We start from the raw sequence: 19,621 nt of genomic DNA, 5'->3' as shown, positions 1-19,621 counted from the left end.
GCTCCGTTAACGTGTCCGATTTTTAGACTGGTTCAGCTGCTGCTCAATAACTCACGGTCTTCTGCTTGCGGTCATTGCGATTCACCATATATTTATCCATTTATTCAAAAGATCCAAAGACAAAGAACAGATTACGGTATCATTTTATATTATTGTTAATAGTGTAACATTTCAGCGTTGGTATTTAATTTTTCATTAGCTTGTTTAGCTACCTATGTATGACAGTTAACAATGTTGGTGTATTACAATTTTTTACGTGTGTAGGCCACTCCAACTTCGTTTCTGGTTGAAATGTAACCATTTATTTGTACGTAAGTTATTGATTGCATTTTTCGTAAATAGTTAGTTGGAAGGAATCTGTTTCTTATGCAGTGTGACACTTGGAGCTTGCATGACGGAGCACAAGTTGGCACAAAGCACTCAAAACTGCAAAAAGACATTGTTCAATTCTGGACTTGGAGCTTGCATAACAGAGCACAAGGCATAGTTTAATAGTGCATTTCTTTCTGTCTGAGTTTGTGATGTGGGTCTATGGTCTCGTAGTTATGTACATGTTTCATGTATTCATGTGTTTCTTATATGTTGTGACTGTCTGAGTTTGTGATGTGGGTCTATGGTCTAGTATTTATCTGCATGTTTCATGTATTTATGTGTTTCTTATATGTTGTGACAGTCTGAGTTTGTGATGTGGGTCTATGGTCTAGTATTTATCTGCATGTTTCATGTATTTATATAGTTTTTTACATGTTGTGACTGTCTGAGTTTGTGATGTGGGTCTATGGTCTCGTAGTTATGTACATGTTTCATGTATTTATGTGTTTCTTATATGTTTTGACTGTCTGAGTTTGTGATGTGGGTCTATGGTCTAGTATTTATCTGCATGTTTCATGTATTTCGATTTTTTTACATGTTGTGACTGTCTGAGTTTGTGATGTGAGTCTTTGTTCTATGTTCCCACCCTTGGCCTGCACCTTCACGTGGTGAGTGGGCTGTAAACTAAGACAGGCCTTTTATATTTTTTGGTTTGTGATTGATTGTTTGTCACAGCCTATCTTATTAATTATACAAAGCCGTAACTAAACCCCTTCTCTTCTGTTTGCAGAAACTGGAAACTTCAGAGTACATTTTATCTTAAGTTAGAAAATCTCTTTTGTTTCCTCATCAGATCCCAGTCCATCATGCTCCCCTACTTGTCTGCCGTGCCACCATCATGCCTCATGCATCACCTCTCACCGCCCTGCAGCTGCATCTTATCCCGTTACTCCTGCTCTTTCCAGCTATTTCACAAAAGTGACAAACACACTCCACCCAAGTGTTTTTGATCTATTATTAATTATACATGTAAGGTGTGCTGAAAGGTGCCCATCAATAAAATGCATTTTATTAATATTTTTATTAATAGAACATTATGGCTCCATCAAAAGCAAAGTACACCTGCCATTTACAGTTATCATTTATACTATCCTAGACATCTTTAATCCTATTTACATAGGCCTACAGTAGGCCTGATTTCCTCTGAATGTTTAAATAAAAAAATTCCCTGTCCATGTCAGATCCCTGTCCATCATAGTCTTGTTGTTGTCTTCCTGTACACATGACTACCTCCTCCATCGATTGCGGCCACAGCCCTCTGCCTGAACAATATTTCATGTTCAATACATTTCAGGATCAAGTTTGAGATTCAGTTTCAGTATTACTTGTTTTTTAAACCTGACGTGGGGCTGGCACCGCCACCATCATGTGTCTTATTTATTGCACCCACACATAATAGGTCCATGATACCATGTGGGGTCATTTCAGACTCCTTTGCTTCCTAAAACCTTGTGAGTTCCCTGGGTACACCAGCTGATGGGTCAGTGTATATATTGGGCATTTGATTCTCGTTTCAGAAACAGAAATGTATTAAAAAAACGAGTGGTAATTATTATTAAAGTTTTAACATTCAAAAAGGTACATACAAGGTGCTTTTCTTATAAAGTCAAAAAGGGGCAAACTAATCTAAAAGAATAATTGTTAAACATATAGAGAATCATCGGGGGATTACTTCCATGGTCGGTAAACAATGCGACTGCTATCGCTCAGACCTCTCGCTTATGATGCTACAATGCTAAAAAAACAAAAATATTTCTGCATCCGGTACGTCATGAAGTAGGGCGTGGCCATAGACCCACGATGCGGAAGCATATCTCTCCTTGTTGTTGCCCTGCGCCATTGAGCAGTTTACATAGGAATGAATAGGCTCCATTTTTGAATCCGTTGTCCATTTTATAATATGTCCATGCTCTCTCTCTATAGCTCTGTGTAGGCCTATTCGGCATATTGAACCGTCGGCCTAATGCGCCTCCTTTTTGAAAAGTCAGACAAATGGACCTTCGGACGAATGGGTTCCGTTTTCGGAACATTGAACCGTCGGCATCGTGGCATGTCGATCTAATGGGAAATATTTCGGACCATTGAGACGTCGGATCAATGTGTTGTTGGAATTACAGGCAGGCCCCGTCAGACAGACTCCAAGATAGTCATCCTCAAACATGATTTTAGTTTATTCTTGCACTTCGTTATGGATTCCCAAAACGCATGGAAAGTTTGATGTATTTCTCGGTTGCATTCAGGTTAGATATTTGAAGAGGTACACAATGTTTTAATGTATGTATGTGTCCATCTATGTTCTCAGTAGACGCTCAGGCCGCAAAAAAAGGGGGACCACACAAACAGATAGGTCTGTTATATCAATGGTGGTGAATGTTTTATGGAAGTGTGACTGTGGCAAGAATTTGTTGAATGTCGACAACGCCACCTAGGGGAGGGGATACCCAAGGACCAGAACTGTGCTAGCTAACATGTGCTATAGCCAACCCCGAGACGCTACAAAAGCTTTAGGCAATAAAAGTTTGTACAATCTGGGCCAGAGACTTGAGTTAAGTAAATATAATTTATTAGAAATACTAGATACTAATTACATGTCTGGTCACCACCTGGGACAAACAAGATTGTACACAATAAATTAGCAGACTGGACCAATAAACTCCCAGTTAAATGAATAGAACAGACAAATTAAACAAACAAAAGCATAAAGCAGCATGCAGGGCAAGCGGGGAAGATGGGCAGCACACCACTGCGTAGCCTTAGCCTATAAAACAAAGAAAACGATAAACCGTGCATGCAGGTCAAGCAGAGAAGATGGGCAGCACACCACTGCGTAGCCGTAGCCTATAAAGCAAAGAAAACGATAGATTGTGCATGCAGGTCAAGCAGAGCCAGGAGCCGAACAACACTGCATAACCACATTAGCACAAACAATAAGCAGCATGTCATGTGTTGGGCAAAATAACCTGCTGAGTACATCACATGTACATTATAAATATAGCTAACTCCTACCTTAGCCTGATGAGGACATCACATGGCAGACACATTACAATATAGTCAACTCTTGCTCTAACCCAACAAACACAAACATGATAATATATAGTCAGGTCAAGGCCGGAGCCGAAGGCCCCATTTCTCAGCCAGGCAGATGGTGGACACCAGTCATCCTCAAGAACGGGAGAGCCACATTAATTTAACACACAAGAGATACTTCGAGGACACAGGTGACACAAAGGAGCTCTCCCTCGTTAGGAGGAACACAAGAGATACACATGGATATACTAGGGCCTGAGAGCCAAGGTCAAGCAAAAACACACAGAACCACACACACCTCAAACGCACACACCTCATCGAGAGGAGGATACAGCATAAGACTGTATCACACTGGGACTCTTGATCTTCTTCTGAAGCAGACCTTCCACGGAGGCGAAGCTCTGGACGAACCATCAGCGCTGATTAGGGACTTAGACATATTCGATCTCTCACGCTTTATGACTCTGTATAACCGTTGCCACTTTACTTAATAAATCCAAGGTCCTCGTGCCGACAGACTTTATTACCTCTCCGTCTCATTTCATCTGGTCCAGTAACTAGACAGACCGTTTTTCCCCTCACATGCAGGGCAAGCAGGTCAGACGGGCAGCACACCTCTGCATAGGCGAATACACATAAAACAAAGAAAACAATAAATTGCGCATGCAGGTCGTCATGCATGCAAGACTGAATTTGTGGCGTTACAGAACAGCAGCCCTTCGTTGACGTCGGGGGTAATTGGCCACGATCCACTTCAAGGCATGGGACCGATGAATGCCTCAGCTTGGAACAGCCGGTCATGGAGAGCGAAGTCGCAGCTCATCTACGGCTAACAGCAAAACCGGAGAAGAGATAGCTTTTAGTTTACACATGTTGACTGACGAGAATAGTGAATTAATAGCAGCCTACCTCCAGGTGATCCCAAACCAGCACCTAATTTGTTAGCAACGCTATGCGAAGCAGCCAACTTCCAGCCTACGCCACCGAGTAATGGACGCCCCGGAAGCAAAACAACGGGTAGGACATATCCCTCCTGTTAAGTATTTTAAGAAGCTGCATTACCCTCACATAGCCACAAGGGGAGCAAGACCTTATTGAAGGCTGCACCACCACAGAAGGCATCACCTTTATGCCGCTTTTCCACCGCACATGTAGCTCGACTCGACACGACACGACTCGACACGGTAGCAGCACGGGTGCTTTTCCACCGCAAATAGTACCTCCTGGACGTGGGCGGGGTCGGCTCCGCGAAAGGGCTGTGACATATTTTTGTACGCGACGCAAACGAGACCTACGCAACCCACACATGGACAGAACCAACATAACAACAATAGAGGACATCGATGCGATGGTATTCGTGTTCGTATTATTAGCTGGCATGTTGAAGAAGTTGAAGAAGTGGAATATGTTGGCTGCGGCGCTGCTATGGCTTTTACCAGCATGGTTGCCATGTCGCTCTCGTGACTTCGTCACACTCTCTGGCCAATCAGTGGCCGGCCGTCTGCCGACGTCACCTTTTAGCATCGGCTCAGCCGCTTGGAACCTAGAGCGAGGCGGTACTAGAAAAAGCAGCCACTTCAGGTACCAGATCGCGGTGGAAACGCAAAAAATGCGAGCTGAGTCGAGTCGAGTCGAGTCGTGTCGAGCTGGTACCATGCAGTGGAAAAGCGGCATTAGTTAGGTGAAGAAGCCGAAGCCATTACGTCACCCCGGCCACGCCCACTTGACGTCCTCTCTAGCGGGTGATTTCGAACTCCAGAGGGAGAGATTAATAGGTAGACGGCAGAGAGCCACCCCGGGCCTAAGCCCGGGGGCTTGAAGTAGATCACGGTATTTTCCTCTCACACACGTTAGATACAATTCCCTCCCTTAAGCTTCAGTTACCATACCGAAACATGCCGACTTTATACCAAATAAAGTCAATTAAAAGCAACCCGGGATTGGACTACTTTCTTCAAGAATATGCAACACTCCCGATGACGTCCACCGACCTTATATTAAAATATAGTCTGCCCCCCTAATCAGAATGGCTATGGCTCGGCCAATCATACCCCGCGACCGGCCAGAGGTATAGCTCAACCTGCCACAGAAGCATGGAACGTTAAAAGGGATGTTGTATGGTGCAGCTACAGAGCATAACGCATGATATGTTTGAGGCGATTTCTCGGTTGCATTCAGGTTAGATATTTGAAAAGGTACACAGTGGGCCCTATCTTGCATCCGGCGCAATTGACTTTCTCACTGGCGCATGTGTCGTTGCGGAGGTGGGCCGCTGCTGTGTCGCAGGTTGGATGGTCGCCGAGGTCCCGTACAGCCGCTTGTCCCAGCCATGATGGATGAAAGTAGCCCCTGGAGAGCTGGTCAGCCGCACAGCAGCTGTATCACAGCCAGTCGATTTTGGTGGGCTCCTTGTAGAGCTCGTTGTTGACATATAGGCCACGTTTATACGTAGCAGGGTATTTATAGAAACGAATATTTCCCCCCCTCCGTTTTCCAAAATAACATTGTGCACACAACATCGTTTTCAAAAAAGTTGTCGTTTACATCAAAACGCATAAATACGCCGTCGAGCGCCATTATAACTATGCCAAACCTATGGGCGGCAGTGTAGGGAGAAGGATAAAGCCATGAAAGCCAATCAGAATCCTCAGAATCATCAACAACGAATAACACGAGGGTCTTCCTGTAACAAACAAACTGTAAACATAGGGCGCTCATATGACGTTAAGCATTTCCTGGCGCATAATGTGACGCTTCAGAACCTAAAACCCTGTTTCTCCCCGTGGACACGACAATACATAACCGGCGTTTTCAGAAATCTCCACTTCGGCCGGAGTTTTTAGAAATGATTGTTTTCTGTGATAAAAACTGTGTTTTCGTGTAAATGAGAGGCCAAACCGCGTGGAAATATCTGCGTTTTCCCTTTGTGTAAACGGGGCCATAGTTTGTCAACCACCAGTTTCACCTTTTGTTTCTCTTTACGCTTCTCCTTGAGTATGGGAACAAGAATACGTCTCCTGTCCATGATTTCTTTGGGATATTGGTCGTTCAGACCCAGGGGTGAATCTTTTAGCTCCCGTCCTCTTCCCATGATAGCGAATTTCATTTTGAAGTGGGAGAGGCACGCTACGATAGGCCGTGGCTTGTCGATGGTCACTTTCCCAAAGCGATGAGCCCTCTGGAAGTCCATCATAGCCAAATCAGCAGCTGGCATTTTCAGAGAGACTTTCAGGAAGGTTTTCACCTTTTGCTCGGTTATGGTGGAGTCCTCCTTCTCATCTTCCTCGAGCCCCTAGATGACAATGTTATTTCTCATGCTCCTGCACTTTAATTCAAGCACGGCGTTGTTTAGTTGTTTATTCTCCCTTTGAATCGATGAAGTGGTAGTTTTCAGCTCCTTTATATTCATTTCAAGCACTTTGTTTTTCGTTCGCATGTCCGCGTTTTGGTTGTTTGCGAAGTCAAGAGAAGCTTTCAAGGCCGAGATTTCGGCGAGTACGTTTTTTATTACCTCCAGTTTGTCAAGCTTGGCTAATTGAGTTTCAATATTTGTTAGCCGGCCACTGATCTCTTTCTCGAAGCTCGACATGACGATGTTGGTTTGTTTGGAAGGATGGCTCTCTTCCGTCTCACTCGAAGAAAGTATTTTTCTGGGTCTTTTCGTAGTGCCCGATTTTTCAGGCTGCATGAAGTTGACGAAAAGTACGCAATTTTAATTCCGAGAATAGTAAAAGAAATCCGTAACTTAGACCTGTTTAATTAGTATTTCATTATTCCGTGGGGATGCGGTGAGCTTCGCATGCACCTGCTACTACCTGCGTGACGTCATCACGCACCTTGAGTTGCGTTAAAGTTGTGTCTTGGCCATAGCCGCGGGAACGTATTCTCAGCAGGGGGTGCTGGAAAAAAAAAACTCAGCCTGCACTAGACTCGCAACTCGCTACATTGATAAAAAAGATATATAGCAGCGCAGCTCAATTTACACCAATGCATGCGCGCACAGTCGAAAATCGATCGTTGTGTTCACACCATGGTTCACATCCAGCTGCTCACAGAACAAGTTTAGCGCACCACCGCTCCCCTCACACTTTTTCATATAACTTTTTTCAGCTCTAGGTCATATGAGCATTAAATAAATGCTGCGTCTCAAAATGCCTTGGACAGCAGCGAGGATGACTCACTTTGCCACGGGCCGAAACAGTGCGGAGCGACCACAGCCAGAGCGAACACAGCGGGGCAGAGGAGTGTCAGGAATAGTCTTTGGTACGGCCTATTTGCACTACTGTTTAGTGGCAATGCAGTGTTTTATTCTATTTTCGTATATTATTTCAATGAATACAATTTATTTATTTATAAAAACTAGATCTGGTCTTCAAATCCTTTTTACAAATATAGGTTGTCTTACAATGGGGTTTGTGTTTATGTTCGGACCAATACGGTACAGCGGGCGCTCACATGACGTTAAGTATTTCCTGGTGCATAATGTGACGCTTCAGAACCTAAAATCCTGTTTCTCCCCGTTGACACGACAACACATAACCGGCATTTTCAGAAATCTCCACTTTGGCCAGAGTTTTTAGAAATGATCGTTTTCTGTGACTGTGATAAGACAGGGCCTCAGACAGGGGGTGCTGCAGCACCCCCAGCACCCCTACTTCCCGCGGTACTGGTCTTGGCTGTTATAGGCTGATGTCTTGGCTGTTATAGGCTGACCTGAACTAACCAACTTTTTCGCCACCTTTGACTTAACAAAGTCAAAGGTCTTCTCCTTCTCCTTCCACACACAGGGCCGGGAACCAGCTTGACCTAATATTCACTAGGTCCTGCGGCACCTCTGCTCTCTCCATTACCCTGTTCCCCGTGTCTGACCATCACTTTGTTGATTTTTCTCTCCCCTTGAAATCCTCTCCCCCCTCCTCTCGAGTCCCCACATTGTCACCACTCGCCGTAACCTCAAATCCCTCTCTCCCTCTACGTTTGCCTCTACTGTTCTGTCTTCACTACCCTCTACCGAACGATTCTCTCACCTATCTACAGATGAATCTTCAGACACTCTGCTATCCTCCCTCTCCTCCTCCTTGGATTCCCTCTGTCCCTTCCACTCCAGACCAGCGCGATCCTCACCCCCCCTCTCCTTAGCTGTCCGATCCTCTGCGGACTTGTAGAACAAAGTTGCGGGCAGCTGAGAGGAAATGGAAGAGATCAGACTGTCCTAATGATCTATCTCACTATCTTTTCCTTCTTTCTGATTTCACCACTAGTGTGTCAACAACCAAATCTGCCTTCTACCGGACCAAAATCAACTTCTTCGCCTCAAACCCCAGGAAACTGTCTTCTCTGTTCTCGTCCCTCCTCAACCCTCCCTCACCCCCACCTCCTTCCTGCCTCACTGCTGATGACTTTGTTAACTGCTTTACCCTGAAAGTGAAGGACATTAGCTCCTCTTTTATCCCTGCCTCCATCCTCCCTCCTCCCATCCCCTCCTCTGTCTTTACCCAATTTAGCCCTCTCACCTCTGACGAGGTCAACAGAATAATAACATCTAACCATGCCACCATCTGCCCCCTTGACGCTATCCCCTCCTCTCTCCTCCAGGATGTCTCAAGCGACATCCTGCCATTTCTCACCTCACTTATCAACTCCTCTCTAACTTCAGGCATTGTTCCAGCGTCTTTCAAGATTGCCAGAATAAAGCCTCTCCTCAAAAAACCAACTCTTAATACCACCGACATCCAGAACTACGGACCGGTATCTCTTCTTTCATTCCTCTCTAAAACACTGGAACGTGCCGTTGCTAACCAACTGTCCTCCTACCTCTCATCCAACAACCTGCTTGACCCTCACCAGTCAGGCTTCAAGAAGGCACACTCCACTGAGACGGCTCTCCTCGCGGTGACTGAGTCCCTCCGTGCTGCCAGAGCCTCGTCCCTCTCATCGGTTCTCATTCTCCTCGACCTGTCCGCAGCATTTGACACGGTGAACCACCAGATCCTCCTTACCACTCTTGCCGAACTTGGCATCGCTGAATCTGCTCTTTCTTGGGTCACATCCTACCTGATGAACCGCACCTATCAAGTGACATGGAATGGTTCCTTGTCCAAACCTTGCACGCTTGAAACTGGTGTCCCTCGAGGCTCTGTACTGGGGCCTATTCTGTTCTCCCTCTATACCAGATCTCTGGGCTCTGTAATTGCATCATACAGCTTTTCCTATCACTGCTATGCTGACGACACTCAGCTATTTGTCTATTGTCTATTTGTCTCTTTCGCCTTATCTGATAAAGCCCTGATTGCAACACCCATATCGGAATGTCGGGCGGACGTCAGCACCTGGACATCACCTAAGGTAATGTTAAGCCCATCACTTGAGGCTTAACCTCAACAAAACCGAGCTCCTCCTAATCCCAGGGAAAGATTGTCCACACATGGACTTACTGGTCACCGTTGAGAACATCACTGTATCTCCTTCTCCAACTGCCAGAAACCTCGGTGTGGTATTGGACAATCAGTTATCCTGCACCGCAAACATCACTGCGGTGGCCCGATCCTGCAGATTTGCACTTTACAACAGCCGCAGAATCCGGCCCTTCCTCACAAGGGTAGCAGCTCAGCTTCTAGTCCAATGACATCATCTCCCGCCTCGACTACTGCAACTCACTCCTGGCTGGACTTCCTGCCTCTGCGATTAAACCTTTGCAGCGCATCCAGAATGCGGCAGCGCGCCTCGTGTTCAACCTTCCGAAGTTCTCCCATGTGACCCCCCTCTTCCGGGACCTCCACTGGCTCCCTGTAGTAGCTCGCATCAAATTTAAGACGATGGTACTGGCATACAAGGCAGTCGTTGGAACTGCCCCTGCCTACCTCCAAGCATTGCTCAAGCCACACACCCCAGCTTGATCCCTCCTCTCCACTACCTCAGCTGGACGTCTGGTACCGCCATCGCTAAGAGCTAGCAAAGGCCGTTCAGCAAAGTCACAACTTTTCTCGGTTTTGGGACCTCAGTGGTGAAACGAGCTCCCTGCCGCTCTCCGGACCGCAGAGTCGCTCACTATCTTAGGTTTAGGTTTATTTATTTAGCATACATTCACAGTAATGGTGCAAGGAGGGAACGAAGCCCAATGGGCTTGTACAAGAGTTCCACCCCTGTCGATAATCACAATCAAATAATATTTATAAGGCTAAAAAATAAACTTTAGAAAATAAGGAGACAAAGTAAATAAATAAATCAAAAATACAAAAAAATCTGTGATAAGATGATTCATGAAAAGATCAGATGTTTTTTAAGCTGCTTTTTGAAGAGTGGGATGATATGGATTTTAGTAAGGGAGGTAATACATTCCATAATGCAGGGCCTCTATAAGACATACTAAATTGATGATGTGATGTGCGGGAAAAGGGTAAAGATAGGTTGTTATTATTGCTGTGTCTAGTACGATGTGAATGTACGTTAAATGAGTGAGTAAACAAAGACTGAAAGCGGGAGATCTTGGTTTCTGTAAATAAACTCGTGAATGAATAAACATATCTGATTAATTTGTGAATTGGCAAAATAGAAAAAATTATAAAAAGTGGTGCTGATGGAGCATATCTGTTTGAATGTGAGATGAATCTTAAGAATCGCTTCTGAATGATACATCATTTCTTGAGATGGTTGGGATATGAAGCTGCCCAGACCAGATTACAGTAGTTCCAATATGGAAACAAAAAGCTATAGTATAACGTTAAATGAGCAGAAGGATGAATTAGAGGCCACACTTTTCTTAATATGCCCATGATCTTCGTGGACCTTTTGCAAACCAGGTCTATATGATTTGACCAGTTAAGTTTCATCAACTAAAATTCCCAAAAATTTGGTAGCTTTTACTTGCATAATTTCTGATCCATTAAAGGACAATTCCGGTATTTTGATCATTGAGCCCCCTTTCTGGTTTGTTTAGGATGAAATAGAGTGGGTGACACCGAAATTTGAACTATTAGTCCTTTCTCGGGTATTTGGCTCATTTTGAATCGCTCCTGCCTGCTTCACAATGGTTGTCTTGCCGAGTGGCAAGTAACCGAGTGGTTAGTGGCATTCGTGAGGTTTAAAAAAAAAATAATCTGCGCAATATATGGTTTCCATCCGTGTTAGTTGCTAATTGGAACTGTTTTTTCAGATACCTCACAACCGCATATAAACTTTCGCACAAGGTCCCACTCCGTGCAGCACCTACTTTCGACTTCCGTCGGCATCTGCCTGCACTTCCCACAGGCACACCACCAATTTCCCGTGATCCTGGGGACCGCTTCAGCCGGAGCTTCAGGCGCCTCCGTAGCCCTAGCCTCCATCTCACGTAGCTCCTCTTGGGGGAATTCTGGTTCAAAACGATATCCTCTGCCGTCAAACTCAAAATCGAGTGCGTCCTCCAGAAGCCACCTTTCATAATCCATTTTCAGTGATTTTCTATGTGATTTTCCCTAATCCGAGGTGCTCACGGTACAAGACTTCAAACCAACGTAAACAGCCCACCTTTCCGGTTCGGCGGAGTAATATCAACGTGCAGTAATGAGTCTTCCAACTGAAACCAACTTGCGATAAATGTGCAATAAAACACGACAGAAACCATATATTGCGCCGATATTTTTTTTTTTTACTTCACGAATGCCCCTAACCACTCGGTTACTTGCACATTTTTGAAAACGAACGTTTAGGGTTGCTGGGTTGACAGGTTTGTGTATGCACACAGACAACCATTGTGAAGCAGGCAGGAGCGATTCAAAATGAGCCAAATACCCGAGAAAGGACTAATCGTTCAAATTTCGGTGTCACCCACTCTATTTCATCCTAAACAAACCAGAAAGGGGGCTCAATGATCAAAATACCGGAATTGTCCTTTAATGAGTACTTTTGCTTGTTCTTTGGGGTAAGACTTGTTTGTGTTGCAAAAGATCACAAAGTTACATTTCTTCACGTTAAGTGTTAATTATAACAGGAAAAAGATGTTTACACGACATGGCTAAATTGTTTATATAAATCCAAAATAATAAATGGCCCAGTATTGAACCCTGTGGCACCCCTATGATTCTGGACTTGGTAGAAGAACAGCCATTAAGCGACACATATTGTTGTCTGTTAGTTAGATAATTTTTAAACCAGTTCAGGGCAATATCCTCCACTCCATATCTATTTAATTTGGAAATCAGAATACTGTGGTTAACGGTATCGAATGCTTTGCTTAGGTCTAAAAAGATCCCAATGGCAAACTTACTATTGTCCATGAAATTATGTTAGACAGCTCGATTAATGCATGCTCTGTTGAATGTTTTTTACGGAACCCAGGTGAAAAAGTAGTATACTTTAGTGTATTACAAGTATAATTCAATTATACAAAAGTTAGTCTAAGTATACTTTTACTTTTTGTGCTTAATTTAAAGTATACTTTTAAAAAAGTGTACTTCGCAATAGATGTCATTAAATTAAACTTTAACGTACTTAAAAATAAGTATACTAATTCTGCAATACTTAAAGTGGTATTGCTTTGTACTTTTAAAAAGTATACTTTATTTTAAGTTTATTTAAATTGTACCTAAGTGTACTTAGAAAAAGTATACTAAATTGCAAATACTTATAGTGGTAATTTAGTGTACTTATAAAAAAGTGTACTTTATTGTAAGTGTATTGTAATTTGTACCTAAGTGTACTTCTGAAAAGTACACTCATTTTCAAGTATTTTGGAATTCACTATTAAAATACTTTTTTAAAGTGTAATTTAATTTCACTTCATTAGAAGTGTATTTAAGTGTACTTCCATAAAGTGCACTTTAATGCAAATACATTTTAAGCTGTATTTCAGTGTACTTAGAAAAAGTATACTAAGTTGCACATACTTAAAGTGGTATTTTAGTGTACTTCTGAAAAGTACACTTCGTTTCAAGTCCTTTGTAATACACTATTAAAATGCTTTATTAAAGTATACTTAAATTTCCCTTTATTAGTAGTGTATTTAAGTATACTTCCTTACAGTTCACTTTAATGCAAGTTAATTTTAAGCTGTATTTCAGTGTACTTAGAAAAAGTATGCTAAATTGCAAAAACTTATAGTTGTCATTCAGTGTGATTCTGAAAAGTACAATTAGTAATACACTATTAAAATGCTTCATTTTTTGTGTACTTTAATTTCACTTTATTAGAAGTTTATTTAAGTATATTTCCATAAATTCCACTTGTAAGTTGATGGAATGGGTTATTTCATACATCATCACAACCAAAGTGTTGAATTTATCAAAAAATTACAGATAAATAATACTGAAATGGCTACTTTTACTAGCTCCAACGACTAACTATTAAAGAAAATCCAAGGCTAGAACCAAAATTTGAAAATAGCAAGTTTATAACGGCCATCCAATCAGTGTGCGGCTGCAAATCGACGTCCAATGAGAATGTAGAATGTATTTAGCGCGCCAATCGGTGGTTTACTCAAATACACTTGGCGCGGACGGTTAGTGTTCTATTTGAAATTGAGCAGTGAGCACCTAATATCTCCGGGTCTAACAATGACAATGTTTGGTTTGTTTTATTTCCAAGACGGCTCCGTTAGAGCAGAAAATACATCCGTCATACGTGATGCATACAGAAATAAAAAAATAACGGTTAACTGCAGGGAAGACCTCGAGTCGGAGCAGGGCTGGATAGAGGTAATTTGGCCTACACAACGGCGACAACAAGAGGCGAAGCCTATTGCAGCCAAATTGCTTTTCGTTGGAGGTAAGTCAGTTCCAAAACGGTAGTGAAATGATTCCGAAATACTCTTTGTAACGTCAGCTAATTTTGGCTATAGTCTGTTGGAATGTTACGGTAATGATGATAGCCTAATAGAAAGAGTTGCTTTTATCGAAGTATAATGCTTGAATTTAGTAATCGAAGTAAAGTTACTGGATCAACTGGCGTAGTGGGGGCCTGTGGCGTAGCGGGGGCTACGTTTGCGCCTGAGAGCGTCTTTATGTCGTATTTGTAATGTAAAATGTAGGAATGTTACGGTAATGATGATAGCCTAATAGAAAATTGTTTTATAGCGGGGGCCTGTGGCTTAGCGGGGGCCTGTGGCGTAGCGGGACCACGTTGCGTAGCGGGGGCACGTGGCGTACCGGGGGCACGTGGCGTACCGGGGGCTCAAGCACTAGTCTGTGTCAATGTAATATATTGTTTATCTTAACGCCTCGTTTCCACATACGTACATTCTCGTATGCGATCCAACCGTCTCCGACCGAAAGTCCATTCATTCCAATGTGATTCTCCGAAATGTCAGTTTTTCCTCCGAGACTCCTCCCCTCCGTAAAATTTCTGTCCGGTATGTCCGTAATATACGTTCAAAAAATTTAACTTTCGCCGTCGTTTTACGGAGATACCGGATGAAAGTTTTGCTAGCTCGCTTGCTTTTGAGTTTGGAAGACAAATTGTGAGTATTTCTGTTTTCAGATCCTCTATACTTCATCATTTTGATATGAAATGGTTATAATGGTTACAGATCAGTTTAATATATCATATGTTTTACATAAATAACGGTCAGATATCTGTTTGATCATTCGTTTGTATGAGTTTAATATAAAATACAGTCGGATTTGATTGTATGTTGATTGTATTATTTGTATAGGCCTAATTTATTATTATATAATTATAGTCTACTGCTGTGATTTCCCTCAATAATTTTAGCGCTCATTTTTATTTTTGTTAAATAGACTTTGCGATGACACCAACACGAGTGAGAGTGCTCGCCATCGCTTATCTATATTGGCGCAATCGCCAGAGATGGCAGAGACGCAGGGCATCATGCTGGACAAGGCAGTTTTTGGCCAAGCGCTTGGAGTTTGGCGCTTATCACCGGCTGGTCCAGGAGCTGCGACTCGGGGATGGAGATGCTTTTAAAAACTTCTTCCGACTGCCCAAGCTGATGTTCGATTCTGTTCTGTCCGTCGTGGGTCCAAAAATCGCTCGGCAGGATACCACCTACCGCCAGGCGATCTCCCCTGCGGAGCGCCTGGCAATCTGTTTGAGGTAAGCTTATTGATAGGACTATAATTATAATAACTATAATCCTGCTTGCATGTTTTATGTTCGAAATACTTTATATTATTTTATTAAAGAGATATAGGCTACACACACACACACACACACACACACACACACACACTAATAGCCTACACACACACACACACACACACACACACACACACACACACACACACACACACACACACACACACACACACACAACAGTAATGCCATCAGATGTTGACATTAGTATTTGGTGATATATACAGAAAACAGCACAATTTACAGCTTTGTAAGAGCAAGATGTGTGTGGCATGTCTAAGCATTGATTACATTGTAATCAAAATCGCTGCAGCCCTTAATAGTAAATTACCTGTAATGTAACATTATTTTTGTCTTTCTGATTTTAGATACCTGGCAACAGGGGACTCCTACAAGTCCTTGGGGTACAGCTTTCGGGTTGGTGTTTCCACAATCTCACGCATCGTGCCAGAGGTCGCAAATGCCATCTGGGATGGCTTTGTGAGCACTCACATGCAGATGCCAAAAGAGGAGGAATGGAGAGCCATCGCAGAGGAGTTCGAGAAGGAGTGGGACTTTCCCAACTGCATTGGTGCGATAGATGGGAAACACGTCACGATCCGGGCTCCACCCTGCTCAGGTTCCATGTACCACAATTATAAGGGGACCTTCTCGATTGTGTTGCTGGCAGTAGTGGATGCAAACTACTGTTTCCGGATGGTGGACGTCGGTGCCTATGGGAAAGGGAGTGATGGCGGTACCCTGAGAGCATCTGCCTTCGGAAAAGCCCTTCAAGCAGGCACACTCCACATCCCAGCTGACAGAAGCCTTCCTTGGTGAGATGCCACACGTGTTTGTGGGGGACGAGGCCTTCCCTCTGCAGAAGCACATCATGAGGCCCTACCCTGGAAACAACCTGACAAGGCAGAAGCGGTTGTTTAACTACCGTCTGTCTCGGGCTCGTCTGGTGGTCGAGTGTGCCTTTGGGATCCTTGCATCCAGGTTCCACATGTACTACCGAGTGATGGGGCAAAATCCTGAGCATGTGGAAGCCTGTGTAAAGGCAACCTGCATCCTCCACAACCTGCTGAGGTCAACAGAGGCCAAACCTCCATCAAGTGACGAAGCAGTCCCCTTGGAAAGAGGCAGGCGTCTTGGAACCAACAACTCCACCAAGGAAGTGATGCAGGAGAGGGAGAGGTTCATGACCTACTTCAACAGCGCTGCTGGCGAGGTTTCATGGCAGAATAATGTAGTTTGATACCATCATCTTCATAAAAAAAGGCCCTTTTCAGGGCCACTCACATCAATAAAGAGCAAACTTCCCGTCCCTTAAACCCATATGAATTTGTACAGTATACTTTTCTGAACACGCATCTTCACTGTGTTATGAATAAATATTTGCATAGGTTATGATAGGATATTTTTTTCAGGCTGATAAAGTAAATTATTTGTGGTTTGTCATATAATCTTGTCAGATAATTTGCTCTATGAGTACTTGTAACATTATCTTATTTGCTTTAAAGTGAAAAGAACCAAATCATAAACAATCTTTTTTATAAACAATCAAGTGATTTTATTTAATTTAAAAAAATAGAACTGTAACATTTTAAATTAAAAGAACAGGAGTCACCAGGTCACAGGAGTTTGTTCTGAAAAAGCCAAATGACAAAAAGACAGAACAGCCAGGTTATAGCGACAGGTCGATCAAGTCAGGGAAATATTTGCAATAACAATTAACAGGTATATTGTAACCATTGCCCACTTACATTGAAACTCTGCCTCATACATCAGGCGATGTATCTGTAGCTTCAAGAATGCCTTCTTGCTAAGCTCCAGCCGCCGCAGTGATGGCAGGAGGCTGAGCAAGAAATGGTGGTCCTCATCCACGACCGGACTAGTAGGGACACTGGGGCCAGCTGTTCTCTCCAGGGCGAGCATCAGGTTACGCTCAAAGGCTGGCATGGGTGCCTCTGCCCTTCCAGCCCTCCTCTTCCTGCCCGGAGCAACAGCAGAACCTGCCGCCCGACCTGCATTCACTTGCACATTCACTCTCTCATTCACCACACTCTCATTCTCCACACTCTCATTCGCCACAGTCTCATTCATCACATTCTCAGTCACATTCACATTCACAAAATCTTCCATGCTGGAGTTGGTAGCTGCCAAGAAGGCCTCCCGTTCACTCTCATGCACACTCTCAATCTCACTCTCATTCACACTCTCATCCACACCATTCCCACAACTCTCTGGCATGTTGCTGGTCGTCATCCTGGATGCCACGAAGGGGTCTATAAAGGCCATCAGTCCAGCATGGCACCAGGGCCTCCTGTTGCTGGCAGCGCTGCCACTGGCTGTGGTTTCTGATGCCTCCCTCCTTTCCCTCACATATCGATCCCTCAGGTCGCGCCACCTTTTTTTACAGTCTTTTTCTGTGAGCGCACAAGGGAAATAGATATTAAGTTGTTGCCATTTCAAATAATAACTGCAATTTTCAGATAACTCTACATTACAATAAACATTAATGATCCTATGATTTTATATTACTTCATTCAATTTATGCTTGGTCTAAAAGAAAACCTCTGTACTACAGTACAGTATACTACAGTATCAGGTTTGGGTATAGCAACATATTCCATATTATTGGGAAGACAATAAAAAAAGTTTACTTTTCAACATTAAACATTTCAAAGTAATCTGGCCTACCCTATTGTGTTATGCTTGAGTAAATTGGGATATTTATAACACTATGCAAGGGGTAAAATAGCCTACCTGTCATAATAACCAATTTATGAACAATACGGCTGTATTGATTCGGCATTATTAGCTTAAAACTAGTTAGCTAACATGAATTGGTCAACCATGCTATCAACGGTAACCCGCTCTTTTTAATTAAATATATTTCACAAAACATGTAATTACCTGGCAGGCCAAACTCCTCACCGATCTCCTTCCAAGCCTGGTTGGTTTTGTTCTTATCGCGGTAGATGTCGATCCTCATATTCCACAGTACCGGTCTCCGAAAAACGGCCATTATCATGCGTTCCCCCATCTTTTTGGCTGTCCGTAAATAAATTCATGTCCGTACGTAAAGCACTAGCGACCCCTTCCGTAAATTTACGGAAGTACGGATACGAAAAACATACGTATGTGGAAACGAGGCGTAATAGCCACGGCTATTAGTCATTCAAAACCGTACGGAATTCTTGCCAAACCGTACGGATTCCGTGCGGTTTTGCACTTTTACCCCGCCATTCTAGGGCCGGATTGTGGCCTTCTTGGCTTTCCATAGGAAACAGCACAGAGTAAGTCATCTCCTGTTTTAACGTTACAACAAATTCACAACTTGTTTGACACAAACAATGACGACTTGATTGCTGTTAGAGAATGTTGCCCACATAATTAGCACCAGTTTTTCAATACTGAGCGTCTGTTGCCTGTAGTTTTATAGCACACACACACACACACACACACACACACACACACACACACACACACACACACACACACACACACACACACACACACACACCATGCGTGCAGGTAAACACGCGGAAAATTAATAATGAATGAAAAATTGTCTGTCTTCAAAACTTGTGGAAGTTTTAGTGGACAAAAAATTCTGTAACACAAAAAAGGAAATTATGGATATACAGGGTGTTTTTAACATACTGGATCCAACAATGTTCCCAACACTGACACAGATAATTCAGATTGCACTCACAATTCCTGTAAACAGTTGTAGTTGTGAGCGATCTTTCAGTGTGTCGAGAAGGCTCCACACCTGGCTTAGGTCAACCATGGGGCAAGGAAGGCTTCACCAACTTTCTCTTTTGTCCATTGAAAAGGAGCAACTATGCAAAGTGAGTCAAAGCCAAGTTATTGACCGCTTTGCCACCATGAAGGCGCGGCGATACAGCTTAATAGTGAAAAAATTATCATTTGAAAAGGCTCTATGCAGTAGTGTATGGCCTTATTTAGTTTAATTTAAGAGCTTTGATGGTTCTATAACATTTTCCAGGTTGATTGGTGGTAATGAGCCACCTCACCTTAAGTCTGAAATTCTATTAGTTTTAAACCTTGTTTCTTGTCTTTTTAGTACATGTCGTTCTGGCAAAATTATGCTGTTTCCACACAGCTTCTAAATAAATATAGATGTGTAGACTTCTCCTGATAA

General features: G+C 43.2%; 2 protein-coding genes across 4 annotated transcripts; one reads left to right on the top strand and one right to left on the bottom strand.

Moving 5' to 3' along the window:
• The first annotated feature begins 14,588 nt into the window (after window positions 1-14,588).
• On the top strand, window positions 14,589-16,787 carry LOC132469674 (uncharacterized). 2 transcript variants are annotated; one of them, XM_060067668.1, is made up of 3 exons: window positions 14,589-14,830; window positions 15,111-15,426; window positions 15,834-16,787. In XM_060067668.1, exons 2-3 carry the CDS (start codon window positions 15,119-15,121, stop codon window positions 16,282-16,284), a joined length of 759 nt encoding a protein of 252 aa, XP_059923651.1. In that variant the 5' UTR covers window positions 14,589-14,830; window positions 15,111-15,118; the 3' UTR covers window positions 16,285-16,787. The 2 variants fall into 2 exon arrangements, with proteins under 2 accessions (XP_059923651.1, XP_059923652.1); XM_060067669.1 differs by lacking the exon at window positions 14,589-14,830 and having other exon boundaries at window positions 15,048-15,426.
• Window positions 16,788-16,872: 85 nt separating this feature from the next.
• On the bottom strand, window positions 16,873-18,605 carry LOC132469673 (uncharacterized). 2 transcript variants are annotated; one of them, XM_060067667.1, is made up of 3 exons: window positions 18,367-18,605; window positions 17,214-17,876; window positions 16,873-17,096 (listed from the first exon to the last, which is right to left on the bottom strand). In XM_060067667.1, coding segments are annotated over exons 1-3 (795 nt in total). In that variant the 5' UTR covers window positions 18,497-18,605; the 3' UTR covers window positions 16,873-17,094. The 2 variants fall into 2 exon arrangements, with proteins under 2 accessions (XP_059923650.1, XP_059923649.1); XM_060067666.1 differs by having other exon boundaries at window positions 16,873-17,876.
• Between the last annotated feature and the right edge of the window lie 1,016 nt (window positions 18,606-19,621).

The sequence above is a fragment of the Gadus macrocephalus genome, chromosome 12 (assembly GCF_031168955.1).
Source record: "Gadus macrocephalus chromosome 12, ASM3116895v1".
Taxonomy (NCBI): Eukaryota; Metazoa; Chordata; class Actinopteri; order Gadiformes; family Gadidae; genus Gadus; species Gadus macrocephalus.
This window is presented reverse-complemented; position numbering and strand designations above follow the sequence as displayed.